The 17,268-nt window shown below is 50.5% G+C and overlaps 1 protein-coding gene across 1 annotated transcript in view; it reads right to left on the bottom strand.

Moving 5' to 3' along the window:
• Window positions 1-17,268, bottom strand: part of LOC106595041 (transcriptional coactivator YAP1) — a 129,269-nt gene that overhangs the window by 30,768 nt on the left and 81,233 nt on the right. The window contains exon 4 of the mRNA XM_045704163.2: window positions 11,443-11,568. Within this exon, the coding sequence (XP_045560119.1) occupies window positions 11,443-11,568 (126 nt within the window). The remainder of the gene's footprint in view (window positions 1-11,442; window positions 11,569-17,268) is intronic.

Consider the following 17,268-nt stretch of genomic DNA (forward strand, 5'->3'; position numbering starts at 1 on the left):
AACTACTGGAAAATGTGCCCGTCACTCTGCTGCTGGCCCTACACAACTACTGGAAAATGTGCCCGTCACTCTGCTGCTGGCCCTACACAACTACTGGAAAATGTGCCTGTCACTCTGCTGCTGGCCCCACCCAACTACTGGAAAATGTGCCTGTCACTCTGCTGCTGGCCCCACCCAACTACTGGAAAATGTGCCCGTCACTCTGCTGCTGGCCCTACACAACTACTGGAAAATGTGCCCGTCACTCTGCTGCTGGCCCCACCCAACTACTGGAAAATGTGCCTGTCACTCTGCTGCTGGCCCCACCCAACTACTGGAAAATGTGCCCGTCACTCTGCTGCTGGCCCAACCCAACTACTGGAAAATGTGCCTGTCACTCTGCTGCTGGCCCCACCCAACTACTGGAAAATGTGCCTGTCACTCTGCTGCTGGCCCCACACAACTACTGGAAAATGTGCCCGTCACTCTGCTGCTGGCCCCACACAACTACTGGAAAAGATGAGTACTTCACAAGCATGACATCATCAAGCAGCTGCCAACAAGGTGTCAACTTCTGCGCTGAAGTGCTGCGATAGCAGACAGACAGAAAACACACATCACAGACACAGTTAACCGAACTCATTTTGGATTCGGCTTCAACATAACATATCACAAATAGAGAGAAGTCGAACGAAACAAGAAAGTATCTTTGTGATCCTCATCGAGTTGCAGAGATTCTGAGTTTGCATACGGGTTTAAAACCCAACATCAAAAAAGAGAAGAGAACGAAACAAACAAGTGTATCTTTGAGGTCCTGTCTCTCATAACTCCTAGCCCTGTGTTTTTGAGGTCCTGACTACTGAGTCTCTCTGTCTCTCATAACTCCTAGCCCTGTGTTTTTGAGGTCCTGACTACTGAGTCTCTCTGTCTCTCATAACTCCTAGCCCTGTGTTTTTGAGGTCCTGACTACTGAGTCTCTCTGTCTCTCATAACTCCTAGCCCTGTGTTTTTGAGGTCCTGACTACTGAGTCTCTCTGTCTCTCATAACTCCTAGCCCTGTGTTTTTGAGGTCCTGACTACTGAGTCTCTCTGTCTCTCATAACTCCTAGCCCTGTGTTTTTGAGGTCCTGACTACTGAGTCTCTCTGTCTCTCATAACTCCTAGCCCTGTGTTTTTGAGGTCCTGACTACTGAGTCTCTCTGTCTCTCGTCCCTCCTAGCCCTGTGTATTTGCTCCTAGCCAACCTTTGAAAAACAACATGAATGCTCTGTAGCACAGTGGCTCCAGTGTGGCTCAGTTGGTAGAGCATGGCACTTGCAAGACCAGGGTTGTGGGTTTGATTCCCATGGCGGACTAGTATGAGAATGTATGCACTCACAACTGTAAATCGCTCTAGATAAGAGCGTCTGCTAAATGCTCCAGTATCCCCCAGGTCCCTCCTGAACCCAGTCCCAGCCAGGTCCCTTCTGAACCCAGTCCCAGCCAGGTCCCTCCTGAACCCAGCCAGCTCCCTTCTGAACCCAGTTCCAGCCAGGTCCCTTCTGAACCCAGCCAGTTCCCTTCTGAACCCAGCCAGCTCCCTTCTGAACCCAGCCAGCTCCCTCCTGAACCCAGTCCCAGCCAGCTCCCTCCTGAACCCAGTCAGGTCCCTCCTGAATCCAGTCCCAGCCAGCTCCCTTCTGAACCCAGCCAGCTCCCTCCTGAACCCAGTCCCAGCCAGCTCCCTCCTGAACCCAGCCAGGTCCCTCCTGAATCCAGTCCCAGCCAGCTCCCTCCTGAACCCAGCCAGGTCCCTCCTGAACCCAGTCCCAGCCAGCTCCCTCCTGAACCCAGCCAGGTCCCTCCTGAATCCAGTCCCAGCCAGCTCCCTCCTGAACCCAGCCAGCTCCCTCCTGAACCCAGTCCCAGCCAGCTCCCTCCTGAACCCAGCCAGGTCCCTCCTGAATCCAGTCCCAGCCAGCTCCCTCCTGAACCCAGCCAGCTCCCTCCTGAACCCAGTCCCAGCCAGCTCCCTCCTGAACCCAGCCAGCTCCCTCCTGAACCCAGTCCCAGCCAGCTCCCTCCTGAACCCAGCCAGCTCCCTTCTGAACCCAGCCAGCTCCCTCCTGAACCCAGTCCCAGCCAGCTCCCTCCTGAACCCAGCCAGGTCCCTCCTGAATCCAGTCCCAGCCAGCTCCCTCCTGAACCCAGCCAGCTCCCTCCTGAACCCAGCCAGCTCCCTCCTGAATCCAGTCCCACCCAGGTCCCTCCTGAACCCAGCCAGCTCCCTCCTGAACCCAGTCCCAGCCAGTTCCCTCCTGAACCCAGCCAGGTCCCTTCTGAACCCAGCCAGGTCCCTTCTGAATCCAGTCCCAGCCATGCCTTCTGAACTCAGTCCCAGAGCACTCAATGCTTTTTCTCTGCTTGCATTCTCCTCTCATTTCAGGATTATTCCTGCCCGGCATTCTCCCCGCTTTCACACTCGTGAAATTGTGAGAAATTAGCTGCAAAAAAAATGTACAATTTTCTCTCAGCTCCATGGCAAAATTTAGAGATTTGCGGAATTGCAGGAGATTAGCTTTGAAACTGCTAAATTATCTCTCCGCTGCCAAGATATTTTTGACTTATTCTTTGGTGAGTGTATGTTTTTTTTTCATGGCTCAACCCCCCTACCCTGGCTGCCTCCCGGCCTGCTCTGCGATGGGGCCTCTCACAGGGGGAGAGTAGAGAGACAGCCCCAGCCGACTACAGCCCTCAGTTTATTAAAGGAGCTCTGCTGCTTTTTCTTGTCAGAGCTCAAATTAGCCTCCATTATCAATGCAGCTGGCTTTTGATTGGAAAGACGTACACAGCAGTGCAATAGTCTACAGCTCTCATACAGCCTGCAATGTAAAACCATTACAGTACACAGAGACGCAGGGATTACAAAAGCACAGCCACTGTTTTTAATACAGTCAATCAAATCAGATGTACAGTAATTCTAAAAACAACTTCCTGGAAATACATACAAAATAAGACAATAAGATTAGTGGACGTTGAAATGACTGTCAAATCAAATAATATTGTACTGTAGATATCACTACTGGAAAACGAAAAACCTGTTGCTTGTAGCACAGAATGAAACTCTCTCCCACTCCCTCCCTCTCTCTCCCTCCCCTCTCTCCCTCCCTCTCTCCCCTCCCTCTCTCCCCCCTCTCTCCGCTTCTCCCCCTTCCTCTGCCTCCCTCCCTCTCTCCCTCCCTCCCCCTCTCTCCCTCCCTCTCTCTCTCCCCCTCCCTCTCTCCCCCTCTCTCCGCTTCTCCCCCTTCCTCTCCCTCACTCTCTCTCCCTCTCTCTCTCCCACTCCCTCCCCCTCTCCCTCTCTCCCTCCCTCTCCCTCCTTCTCTCATTCCATCTGATTCAGGGCCCACCAGGCTGCTACATTCAAGACTTTATAAATCTTCAAAGAGCTTAACCCAGCTGCCCCACTCCTCCCTCCTTCTCTCCCTCCCTCCCCCACTCCTTCTCTCCCTCCCTCCCCCACTCCTCCCTCCTTCTCTCCCTCCCTCCCCCACTCCTTCCTCCTTCTCTCCCTCCCTCCCCCACTCCTTCCTCCTTCTCTCCCTCCCTCCTCACCCCTTCCCTCCCTCCCTCCCCCACTCTTTCCTCCTTCTCTCCCTCCCTCCCCCACTCCTCCCTCCTTCTCTCCCTCCCTCCACCACTCCTCCCTCCTTCTCTCCCTCCCTCCCCCCACTCCTTCCTCCTTCTCTCCCTCCCTCCCCCACTCCTTCCTCCTTCTCTCCCTCCCTCCCCCACTCCTTCCTCCTTCTCTCCCTCCCTCCCCACTCCTTCCTCCTTCTCTCCCTCCCTCCCCACTCCTCCCTCCTTCTCTCCCTCCCTCCCCCACTCCTCCCTCCTTCTCTCCCTCCCTCCCTCCCCCCACTCCTCCCTCCTTCTTTCCCTCCCTCCCCCACTCCTTCCTCCATCTCTCCCTCCCTCCCCCACTCCTCCCTCCTTCCTCTCCCTCCCTCCCCCACTCCTCCCTCCTTCTCTCCTTCCCTCCCCCACTCCTCCCTCCTTCTCTCCCTCCCTCCCCCACTCCTTCCTCCTTCTCTTCCTCCCCACTCCTTCCTCCTTCTCTCCCTCCCTCCCCCCACTCCTTCCTCCTTCTCTTCCTCCCCCACTCCTCCCTCCTTCTCTCCCTCCCTCCCCCACTCCTTCCTCCTTCTCTCCCTCTGCTCAGCTCTCCCTTTCTCCTTGCTCTCCCTCCCTCCTTTTGCCTCTCTCTCTCCCTCTCTCTCTCTGTGTGTGTGTTTTTTCCCTTCCCGTCCTTGATCACATATTTACATGCACAAAAATACTCTGGCAAACCGAGTGCCCTGCTGTGAGTTGGATAACTATAATGCAACAATGAAACAGGACAACAGGCTGTGTTGTGTGTGTATTGTGTGTTAGGCAGAGAGAGACAGTTAGAGAGACATACCGTAGATGGGGGTATTTCAAAATACCAACGGAATGACTTTCAATACTGTTTAAAAAAAAACAACCAAAAAACAGGGTTCCCCCGTCTCGTGAGGGCTGAGGGGGTACGTGCTACACCACTGTTTATAACTATAAGAAATCTAAGATGTGTCAAATAATTACCGCCCAACCCTAGCGTGTGTTCCCGGGCGAGCTTCCCGGGCGAGCTTCCCGTGGCGAGCTTCCCGGGCGAGCTTCCCTGGTGAACAGGCTGAGTAATGAAGGAACGTCTCCTCGAGTTAATGAGCCAGAGCTTCCCTGGTGAACAGGCTGAGTAATGAAGGAACGTCTCCTCGAGTTAATGAGCCAGAGCTTCCCTGGCGAGCTTCCCTGGTGAACAGGCTGAGTAATGAAGGAACGTCTCCTCGAGTTAATGAGCCAGAGCTTCCCTGGCGAGCTTCCCTGGTGAACAGGCTGAGTAATGAAGGAACGTCTCCTCGAGATAATGAGCCAGAGCTTCCCTGGTGAACAGGCTGAGTAATGAAGGAACATCTCCTCGAGTTAATGAGCCAGAAACATGAGCTGGACCCATCATCTCTCTGAGCCCACACACACACTTTACCATCCTTGTGGGGACCAAACAATTAATTCCCATTCAAAATCCTATTTTCCCTAACACATAACCCTAACCCATAATCCTAACCCTTAACCTTAACCCTAACCCCTAATCCTAACCCTTGATCCTTAACCCTAACCCCTAATCCTAACCCTTGATCCTTAACCCTAACCCCCTAACTCTAACCTTAATTGTAACCCTAACCCTAAACCTAACCCTAAACCTAACCCCTAATCCTAACCCTTGACCCTTGACCCTAACCATAACCCTAAACCTAACCCCTAAGCCTAAAATAGCCTTTTTCCTTGTGGGTAAAATGTTCCCACTTGTCAGAATGTTGTTTTGTTATCGCTGTGAAGATTTCTGGTTGCCACAAGGATAGTAAAACCAAAAATACACACACACGTCCACAAACACTCACGGGGAGGGGAGGTGAGGGGAGGTGAGGTGAGGGGAAGTGAGGGGAGGTGAGGTGAGGTGAGGTGAGGGGAGGGGAGGTGAGGTGAGGGGAGGTGAGGTGAGGGGAGGTGAGGTGAGGGGAAGTGAGGGGAGGTGAGGGGAGGTGAGGTGAGGTGAGGGGAGGGGAGGTGAGGGGAGGGGAGGTGAGGGGAGGAGAGGGGAGGTGAGGGGAGGTGAGGGGAGGTGAGGTGAGGGGAGGTGAGGTGAGGGGGAGGGGAGGGGAGGTGAGGGGAGGTGAGGGGAGGTGAGGGGAGGTGAGGGGAGGTGAGGTGAGGGGAGGGGGAGGTGAGGGGAGGTGAGGTGAGGGGAGGTGAGGGGAGGTGAGGGGAGGTGAGGTGAGGTGAGGTGAGGGGAGGTGAGGTGAGGGGAGGTGAGGGGAGGTGAGGTGAGGGGAGGGGAGGTGAGGTGAGGTGAGGGGAGGAGAGGGGAGGTGAGGGGAGGTGAGGGGAGGGGAGGTGAGGTGAGGGGAGGTGAGGGGAGTTGAGGTGAGGGGAGGTGAGGTGAGGGGAGGGGAGGTGAGGTGAGGGGAGGGGAGGTGAGGTGAGGGGAGAGGAGCCTTCCTGGCACACTGGGGGATAAACTCATTCCCTGGCTGAGGGGAACGCTGAGGGGAACGCTGAGGGGAACGCTGAGGGGAACGCTGAGGGGAACGCTGAGCAGCAGAGTGAAAATTCATACCTGTCCCATCTTGTCCTGATCCTGCAACAGTTCTATAATCCCTTTCCAGTCCCTTCCTGATAAAAACAATCACCCAATCACTCCTGTCCTGTCTTGTGGCCATTTTTGCTCACAGAAATATGTAGTCTATTGTGTTTTTTTAGGAGGTATTGAAAATTATTTCACTAATGCAATATGCAACTGTAATACGGCGCCTTCAGAAAGTATTCAGACCCCTTGACTTTCTCCACATTTTGTTATGTTACAGCCTTATTCTAAAATGGATTTAAAAAAAAATGTTTTCATCAATCTACACACAATACCCCATAATGACAAAACAAAAACAGGTTTTTAGAAATGTTTAGTAAATAGTAAATGTACTCAGTATTTTGTTGAAGCATCTTTGGCAGCGAATACAGCCTCAAGTCTTCTCGGTTATGATGCTACAAGCTTGGCACACCTAGTCTCCCAGTCCCTGCAAAACATCCTCACAGCATGATGCTGCCACCACCATGCTTCACCATAGGGATGGTGCCAGGTTTCCTCCAGACGGGATGCTTGGCATTCAGGCCAAAGAGTTCAATCTTGGTTTCATCAGACCAGAGAATCTCGTTTCTCATGGTCTGAGAGTCTTTAGGTGCCTTTTGGCAAACTCCAAGTGGCTGTCATGTGCCTTTTACTGAGGAGTGGCTTCCGTCTGGTCACTCTACCATAAAGGCCTGATTGGTGGAGCACTGCAGAGATGGTTGTCCTTCTGGAAGGTTCTCCCATCTCCACAGAGGAACTATGGAGCTCTGTCAGAGTGACCATCGGGTTCTTGGTCACCTCACTGACCAAGGTCCTTCTCCCCCGATTGCTCAGTTTGGCCGGGCAGCCAGCTCTAGGAAGAGTCTCGGTGGTTCCAAACTTCTTCCATTTATGAATGATGGAGGCCACTGCGTTTTTGGGGACCTTCAATGCTGCAAAAACATTTTGGTACCCTTCCCCAGATCTGTGCCTCAATACAATATTGTCTCTGAACTCTACGGACAATTCCTTCGACCTGATGGCTTGGTTTTTACTCTGACATGCACTGTCAACTGTGGGACCTTATATAGACAGGTGTGTGCCTTTCCAAATCATGTCCAATCAATTGAATTTACCACAGGTGGACTCCAATCAAGTTGTAGAAACATCTCAAGGATGATCAATGGAAGCAGGATGCACCTGAGCTCAATTTTGAGTCTCAAAGCAAAGGGTCTGAATACTGATGTAAATAATGTTTTTTCTTTGTCATTATGGGGTATTGTGATGTCATTATGGGGTATTGTGATGTCATTATGGGGTATTGTGATGTCATTATGGAGTATTGTGATGTCATTATGGGGTATTGTGATGTCATTATGGGGTATTGTGATGTCATTATGGGGTATTGTGTGTAGATTGATGAGAATAATTTTTTTCAGCAATTTTAGAATAAGGCTGTAACGTAACAAAATGTGGAAAAAGTCAAGGGGTCTGAAAACTTTTCCGAAGGCGCCGTATGTAGTTTTCTTACCCATCTTAGTTAAATGCACTGACTGTAGGCCTACGTCACTCTGGATGAGAAGGTATTCTAAGTAACCGAAATGTAGATGACTATGGCTGGAAGACGAGGACAGAGAACCCAACAGGATGGTCTGCTCAGCACCAGCATTAAACTGTAGTCTACAGCTGACCCCTGACCCCTGGGCACATAAAACTGTAGTCTACAGCTGACCCCTGACCCCTGGGCACATAAAACTGTAGTCTACAGCTGACCCCTGACCCCTGGGCACATAAAACTGTAGTCTACAGCTGACCCCTGACCCCTGGGCACATAAAACTGTAGTCTACAGCTGACCCCTGACCCCTGGGCACATAAAACTGTAGTCTACAGCTGACCCCTGACCCCTGGGCACATAAAACTGTAGTCTACAGCTGACCCCTGACCCCTGGGCACATAAAACTGTAGTCTACAGCTGACCCCTGACCCCTGGGCACATAAAACTGTAGTCTACAGCTGACCCCTGACCCCTGGGCACATAAAACTGTAGTCTACAGCTGACCCCTGACCCCTGAGCACATACAACTGTAGTCTACAGCTGACCCCTGACCCCTGGGCACATAAAACTGTAGTCTACAGCTGACCCCTGAGCACATAAAACTGTAGTCTACAGCTGACCCCTGACCCCTGGGCACATAAAACTGTAGTCTACAGCTGACCCCTGACCCCCGAGTACATAAAACTGTAGCCTACAGCTGACCCCTGAGCACATACAACTGTAGTCTACAGCTGACCCCTGACCCCTGGGCACATACAACTGTAGTCTACAGCTGACCCCTGACCCCTGGGCACATAAAACGGTAGTCTACAGCTGACCCCTGACCCCTGGGCACATAAAACTGTAGTCTACAGCTGACCCCTGACCCCTGAGCACATAAAACTGTAGCCTACAGCTGACCCCTGACCCCCGAGTACATAAAACTGTAGCCTACAGCTGACCCCTGAGCACATACAACTGTAGTCTACAGCTGACCCCTGACCCCTGGGCACATAAAACTGTAGTCTACAGCTGACCCCTGACCCCAGGGCACATAAAACTGTAGTCTACAGCTGACCCCTGAGCACATAAAACTGTAGTCTACAGCTGACCCCTGGGCACATATGAGCATTTACAACATGAACGTAAGTGGCAGTACTGCATAAGTAAATCTATGTTAATTTCACTCTTCACCTCAGATGACACGGGTTAAGTTAAAAAAACGCTAAGCGATTGTGCTTGACTTTAAAGTTGTTTGGAGTAGAGCAGCTATGCTGCTGTAGGCATCACGTCACGCTCTCCGCTTGGTGTCCAATTTGATTAAACAGCAGTATTTTATTTAATTTTTTTTTTTACAAGATCTTGTACATGGTTCCTTCGTTGTCAAAGACAACTCCATCAAACGAAGGTATGTTAGCGACTCCTTGGCTGCGACAAGTTGTTGCAACATCCTCTATTGAAGGCTTAATCATTTATCCCACTGACGTAAGTTGGCATCTGAGGTAGCCTAGTGACTGTCTACAACTGGAGCGAGGCGCAGGAAGGAGCCAACAGAAGGGGGATGGGGGGGATGACCGTTAATTGTATTTATTTTTTAAAAGCCGACACAGCTGTTTTCTTAATGAAATTGCTCTACATGACATATTTCAACCCCCCCCCCCCCCCCAAAAAAAAACGATGTTGATAACTATTCCTGTACTGCCTTCCTGTGGACTGTTGATCCTGTCATATCCTGTCCCATCCTGTCATATCCTGTCCCAAACTGTCATATCCTGTTATATCCTGTCCCATCCTGTCATATCCTGTCATATCCTGTCCCATCCTGTCATATCCTGTCCCATCCTGTCATATCCTGTAACATCCTGTCCCATCCTGTCTGATCCTGCAACATCCTGTCCCATCCGGTCATATCCTGTCCCATCCTGTCCCAAACTTGACTTCGAGAACTATAACTCCCAGTCCTACCAGAATCCCCACACGACCCGAAGGACTTCTCTTCCTGTGTCAACCTCTAACGAGCAGCAACCCACGTACCTGTGACTGTCTCCATACAGCTAAATCCCATGGCTGGAGAGAACGGCCCACGCCACAGCTACCTGTGACTGTCTCCATACAGCTAAATCCCATGGCTGGAGAGAACAGCCCAGGCCACAGCTACCTGTGTCTGTCACCATACAGCTAAATCCCATGGCTGGAGAGAACGGCCCACGCCACAGCTACCTGTGACTGTCTCCATACAGCTAAATCCCATGGCTGGAGAGAACGGCCCAGACCACAGCTTCCTGTGACTGTCTCCATACAGCTAAATCCCATGGCTGGAGAGAACGGCCCAGACCACAGCTACCTGTGACTGTCACCAGCTCACCAGGCCACCAGAGGCTGCAGCAGCACTACCGACCACACACATTAACTCAGCCCCAAGGATTAGCTAAGGGCTAACTCAGCTCTTGCTGAAACACTGAAATGGGCTAACGACTAGGCCTAACACTTAAAAATACTAAAACGTAGCCGCTGTCTGAGTTCTTGGACTACAGGGAGAGTTGTGTATGCTGTCCGTACTCCTCCCATCGACTGTCAATACAGTGAATCAATTGGAAATGACCGGAAGATGGCTTAAGGTTGTTGCTGCTGCTACTACTTTTCCTCTGCCAGACTCCGTGAAGCAGTGTAGTAGCAGTGAGTCGAGAGGGGATGTTGAAATGTGCTTAGAAAGATTATGTCATAGTCTGGCTAGTCACAGCAGGCAGAACAATATGGTCTCACAGCGAAATGAACTGTGACTGCACATCGAATTAAAGTGAGTTTAATCGTGGTTGTGTCCAGCGTGAATACAAAAGGAGTACTAAAGTAATACTAAAGGAGTACTATAGGAATACTAAAGGGGTACTAAAGGAATACTAAAGGAATACAAAAGGGGTACTAAAGGAATACTAAAGGAGTACTAAAGGAATACTAAAGGGGTACTAAAGGAATACTAAAGGGGTACTAAAGGAGTACTAAAGGAATACAAAAGGGGTACTAAAGGAATACTAAAGGAGTACTAAAGGAGTACTAAAGGGGTACTAAAGGAATACTAAAGGGGTACTAAAGGAATACAAAAGGGGTACTAAAGGAATACTAAAGGGGTACTAAAGGAGTACTAAAGGAGTACTAAAGGAATACTAAAGGGGTACTAAAGCAATACTAAAGGGGTACTAAAGGAATACTAAAGGAGTACTAAAGGAATACTAAAGGAATACTAAAGGAATACTAAAGGAGTACTAAAGGAATACTAAAGGGGTACTAAAGGAATACTAAAGGAATACTAAAGGAATACTAAAGGAATACTAAAGGAGTACTAAAGGAATACTAAAGGAATACTAAAGGGGTACTAAAGGAGTACTAAAGGAATACTAAAGGAATACTAAAGGGGTACTAAAGGAGTACTAAAGGAATACTAAAGGAATACTAAAGGAGTACTAAAGGGGTACTAAAGGAATACTAAAGGAATACTAAAGGGGTACTAAAGGAGTACTAAAGGAATACTAAAGGAATACTAAAGGGGTACTAAAGGGGTACTAAAGGAATACTAAAGGAATACTAAAGGAGTACTAAAGGGGTACTAAAGGAGTACTAAAGGGGTACTAAATGGGTACTATGTAACAAAAGGTTAATACCAAAGTAATAACAGTGTTACTTGACAGGAATACGCCCAACGTGTAAAGCGTTACCGAACAGGCTGAGAGGTGACGATTACAGAAATGCGAGATGTGTGTGTGTGTGTTTTCTCACCGTAGCGTGGGTCGAGGCGTGGGTCGAGGCGTGGGTCGAGCCAGGAGGTGGTTTTGTTCTTGTGGTTGATGTAGTAGACCTCTCCCTCTGAGGTGATGGCCTGTTCCCAGCAGTCAGGGAGAGGACCTGAAGAGAGGACAGGGAGGTTAGGCTGGAGCTGGACAGGCAGGGTGTGTGTGTGGAGGAGGGAGGGGGGAGGGAGGGGGAGGGAGGGGGGGAGGGAGGGGGGGGGAGGGAGGGGAGAGGACCTGAAGAGAGGACAGGGAGGTTAGGCTGGAGCTGGACAGGCAGGGTGTGTGTGTGTGGGGGAGGGAGGGGGGAGGGCAGGAGGGAGGAGGAGGGGAGGGAGGGGGGGAGAGAGGGGGGAGGAGGGGGGGTACGGGAGGAGGGTGAGGAGGGGGTGAGGGAGGGAGGGGAGAGGGGAGGAGGAGGGGAGAGGAGGGGGGGGAGGGAGGGGGGGGTTGAGGGAGGGGAGAGGACCTGAAGAGAGGACAGGGAGGTTAGGCTGGAGCTGGACAGGCAGGGTGTGTGTGTGGAGGAGGGAGGGGGGAGGGAGGGATGGGGGAGGGAGGAGGGGGAGATGGGTAGCGTCTTTACTAAGTTCCCAGGCATACAGTGTGTGGATGCAGGGTTGCATCACAGGGTGATAATGACCAGATCAACAGCAGCGAGTTACAGACAATAAACACACCAATAAAGACAGAGACAGAAAGTCATTGGATGGCTGTGTTACTAAACATCTGTTGAAAAGAGAGATATTTAAATGAACATAGAATATAATATATGAACAAAACCACCACTGTTGAGATGTTAAAACAATAGAAGCTCTGAACGTGCTGTCATACTGATAAAGGTGAATAAAGGGTCAATATAAGAAATGAAGCCACTAACAGAAACACCTATAACCTATTCAGAAGCATTAACGAACAGCAGCGGTTGGTTAGCGGTTGCCAGTGACGACAGATAAACGTGCCAATCACACGTTGAGAATTAGCCTCGTTCCAACTCTCTAACCCCACCTGGTGAGAAGTTCACCTGGACACTATCTGACGCAGCTCACTAACATGAGATTCAAGTTTTATTAGTTGTATGTACAGGATACACATGGTATACAGTAGAGGAGAAAGAAACACACACCTGTTTAGGAGAGGTGCTGGCTAACAGAGTAGAACACCTGTTTAGTAGAGGTGCTGGCTAACAGAGTAGAACACCTGTTTAGTAGAGGTGCTGGCAGAGTAGAACACCTGTTTAGCAGAGGTGCTGGCTAGCAGAGTAGAACACCTGTTTAGTAGAGGTGCTGGCTAGCAGAGTAGAACACCTGTTTAGTAGAGGTGCTGGCAGAGTAGAACACCTGTTTAGCAGAGGTGCTGGCTAGCAGAGTAGAACACCTGTTTAGGAGAGGTGCTGGCAGAGTAGAACACCTGTTTAGGAGAGGTGCTGGCAGAGTAGAACACCTGTTTAGGAGAGGTGCTGGCAGAGTAGAACACCTGTTTAGGAGAGGTGCTGGCAGAGTAGAACACCTGTTTAGGAGAGGTGCTGGCAGAGTAGAACACCTGTTTAGGAGAGGTGCTGGCAGAGTAGAACACCTGTTTAGGAGAGGTGCTAGCAGAGTAGAACACCTGTTTAGGAGAGGTGCTGGCTAGCAGAGTAGAACACCTGTTTAGGAGAGGTGCTGGCTAACAGAGTAGAACACCTGTTTAGGAGAGGTGCTGGCTAGCAGAGTAGAACACCTGTTTAGGAGAGGTGCTGGCTAGCAGAGTAGAACACCTGTTTAGGAGAGGTGCTGGCTAACAGAGTAGAACACCTGTTTAGGAGAGGTGCTGGCTAACAGAGTAGAACACCTGTTTAGTAGAGGTGCTGGCAGAGTAGAACACCTGTTTAGGAGAGGTGCTGGCAGAGTAGAACAGCTGTTTAGGAGAGGTGCTGGCAGAGTAGAACACCTGTTTAGGAGAGGTGCTGGCAGAGTAGAACACCTGTTTAGGAGAGGTGCTGGCAGAGTAGAACACCTGTTTAGGAGAGGTGCTGGCTAACAGAGTAGAACACCTGTTTAGGAGAGGTGCTGGCTAACAGAGTAGAACACCTGTTTAGGAGAGGTGCTGGCTAACAGAGTAGAACACCTGTTTAGGAGAGGTGCTGGCTAACAGAGTAGAACACCTGTTTAGGAGAGGTGCTGGCTAACAGAGTAGAACACCTGTTTAGGAGAGGTGCTGGCTAGCAGAGTAGAACACCTGTTTAGGAGAGGTGCTGGCTAACAGAGTAGAACACCTGTTTAGGAGAGGTGCTGGCTAGCAGAGTAGAACACCTGTTTAGGAGAGGTGCTGGCTAGCAGAGTAGAACACCTGTTTAGGAGAGGTGCTGGCTAGCGGAGTAGAACACCTGTTTAGGAGAGGTGCTGGCTAGCAGAGTAGAACACCTGTTTAGGAGAGGTGCTGGCTAACGGAGTAGAACACCTGTTTAGGAGAGGTGCTGGCTGGCAGAGTAGAACACCTGTTTAGGAGAGGTGCTGGCTAGCAGAGTAGAACACCTGTTTAGGAGAGGTGCTGGCTAGCAGAGTAGAACACCTGTTTAGGAGAGGTGCTGGCTAGCAGAGTAGAACACCTGTTTAGGAGAGGTGCTGGCTGGAGGAGTAGAACAGCTGTTTAGGAGAGGTGCTGGCTAAAAGAGTAGAACACCTGTTTAGGAGAGGTGCTGGCTAGCAGAGTAGAACACCTGTTTAGGAGAGGTGCTGGCTAACAGAGTAGAACACCTGTTTAGGAGAGGTGCTGGCTAGCAGAGTAGAACACCTGTTTAGGAGAGGTGCTGGCTAACAGAGTAGAACACCTGTTTAGGAGAGGTGCTGGCAGAGAAGAACACCTGTTTAGGAGAGGTGCTAGCAGAGTAGAACACCTGTTTAGGAGAGGTGCTGGCTAACAGAGTAGAACACCTGTTTAGGAGAGGTGCTGGCTAGCAGAGTAGAACACCTGTTTAGGAGAGGTGCTGGCTAGCAGAGTAGAACACCTGTTTAGGAGAGGTGCTAACAGAGTAGAACACCTGTTTAGGAGAGGTGCTGGCTAGCAGAGTAGAACACCTGTTTAGGAGAGGTGCTGGCAGAGTAGAACACCTGTTTAGGAGAGGTGCTGGCTAGCAGAGTAGAACACCTGTTAAGGAAAGGTGCTGTCTAGCAGAGTAGAACACCTGTTTAGGAGAGGTGCTGGCAGAGTAGAACACCTGTTTAGGAGAGGTGCTGGCAGAGTAGAACACCTGTTTAGGAGAGGTGCTGGCTGGAGGAGTAGAACAGCTGTTTAGGAGAGGTGCTGGCTAACAGAGTAGAACACCTGTTTAGGAGAGGTGCTGGCTAGCAGAGTAGAACACCTGTTTAGGAGAGGTGCTGGCTAACAGAGTAGAACACCTGTTTAGGAGAGGTGCTGGCTAGCAGAGTAGAACACCTGTTTAGGAGAGGTGCTGGCAGAGTAGAACACCTGTTTAGGAGAGGTGCTGGCAGAGTAGAACACCTGTTTAGGAGAGGTGCTAGCAGAGTAGAACACCTGTTTAGGAGAGGTGCTGGCTAACAGAGTAGAACACCTGTTTAGGAGAGGTGCTGGCTAGCAGAGTAGAACACCTGTTTAGGAGAGGTGCTGGCAGAGTAGAACACCTGTTTAGGAGAGGTGCTGGCAGAGTAGAACACCTGTTTAGGAGAGGTGCTAGCTAACAGAGTAGAACACCTGTTTAGGAGAGGTGCTGGCAGAGTAGAACACCTGTTTAGGAGAGGTGCTGGCTAGCAGAGTAGAACACCTGTTTAGGAGAGGTGCTAGCAGAGTAGAACACCTGTTTAGGAGAGGTGCTGGCTAACAGAGTAGAACACCTGTTTAGGAGAGGTGCTGGCTAACAGAGTAGAACACCTGTTTAGGAGAGGTGCTGGCAGAGTAGAACACCTGTTTAGGAGAGGTGCTGGCAGAGTAGAACACCTGTTTAGGAGAGGTGCTGGCAGAGTAGAACACCTGTTTAGGAGAGGTGCTAGCAGAGTAGAACACCTGTTTAGGAGAGGTGCTGGCTAACAGAGTAGAACACCTGTTTAGGAGAGGTGCTGGCTAGCAGAGTAGAACACCTGTTTAGGAGAGGTGCTGGCAGAGTAGAACACCTGTTTAGGAGAGGTGCTGGCTAGCAGAGTAGAACACCTGTTTAGGAGAGGTGCTGGCTAGCAGAGTAGAACACCTGTTTAGGAGAGGTGCTGGCAGAGTAGAACACCTGTTTAGGAGAGGTGCTGGCTAGCAGAGTAGAACACCTGTTTAGGAAAGGTGCTGTCTAGCAGAGTAGAACACCTGTTTAGGAGAGGTGCTGGCAGAGTAGAACACCTGTTTTGTGAGAGGTGCTGGCAGAGTAGAACACCTGTTTAGGAGAGGTGCTGGCTGGAGGAGTAGAACAGCTGTTTAGGAGAGGTGCTGGCTAACAGAGTAGAACACCTGTTTAGGAGAGGTGCTGGCTAGCAGAGTAGAACACCTGTTTAGGAGAGGTGCTGGCTAACAGAGTAGAACACCTGTTTAGGAGAGGTGCTGGCTAGCAGAGTAGAACACCTGTTTAAGAGAGGTGCTGGCAGAGTAGAACACCTGTTTAGGAGAGGTGCTGGCAGAGTAGAACACCTGTTTAGGAGAGGTGCTAGCAGAGTAGAACACCTGTTTAGGAGAGGTGCTGGCTAACAGAGTAGAACACCTGTTTAGGAGAGGTGCTGGCTAGCAGAGTAGAACACCTGTTTAGGAGAGGTGCTGGCAGAGTAGAACACCTGTTTAGGAGAGGTGCTGGCAGAGTAGAACACCTGTTTAGGAGAGGTGCTAGCTAACAGAGTAGAACACCTGTTTAGGAGAGGTGCTGGCAGAGTAGAACACCTGTTTAGGAGAGGTGCTGGCTAGCAGAGTAGAACACCTGTTTAGGAGAGGTGCTAGCAGAGTAGAACACCTGTTTAGGAGAGGTGCTGGCTAACAGAGTAGAACACCTGTTTAGGAGAGGTGCTGGCTAACAGAGTAGAACACCTGTTTAGGAGAGGTGCTGGCAGAGTAGAACACCTGTTTAGGAGAGGTGCTGGCAGAGTAGAACACCTGTTTAGGAGAGGTGCTGGCAGAGTAGAACACCTGTTTAGGAGAGGTGCTAGCAGAGTAGAACACCTGTTTAGGAGAGGTGCTGGCTAACAGAGTAGAACACCTGTTTAGGAGAGGTGCTGGCTAGCAGAGTAGAACACCTGTTTAGGAGAGGTGCTGGCAGAGTAGAACACCTGTTTAGGAGAGGTGCTGGCTAGCAGAGTAGAACACCTGTTTAGGAGAGGTGCTGGCTAACAGAGTAGAACACCTGTTTAGGAGAGGTGCTGGCTAGCAGAGTAGAACACCTGTTTAGGAGAGGTGCTGGCTAGCAGAGTAGAACACCTGTTTAGGAGAGGTGCTGGCAGAGTAGAACACCTGTTTAGGAGAGGTGCTGGCAGAGTAGAACACCTGTTTAGGAGAGGTGCTAGTAGAGTAGAACACCTGTTTAGGAGAGGTGCTGGCTAACAGAGTAGAACACCTGTTTAGGAGAGGTGCTGGCTAGCAGAGTAGAACACCTGTTTAGGAGAGGTGCTGGCAGAGTAGAACACCTGTTTAGGAGAGGTGCTGGCAGAGTAGAACACCTGTTTAGGAGAGGTGCTGGCTAACAGAGTAGAACACCTGTTTAGAGAGGTGCTGGCTAGCAGAGTAGAACACCTGTTTAGGAGAGGTGCTGGCTAACAGAGTAGAACACCTGTTTAGGAGAGGTGCTGGCAGAGTAGAACACCTGTTTAGAGAGGTGCTGGCTAGCAGAGTAGAACACCTGTTTAGGAGAGGTGCT

The sequence above is a fragment of the Salmo salar genome, chromosome 20 (assembly GCF_965601325.2).
Source record: "Salmo salar chromosome 20, fSalSal1, whole genome shotgun sequence".
NCBI classification, from domain to species: domain Eukaryota; kingdom Metazoa; phylum Chordata; class Actinopteri; order Salmoniformes; family Salmonidae; genus Salmo; species Salmo salar.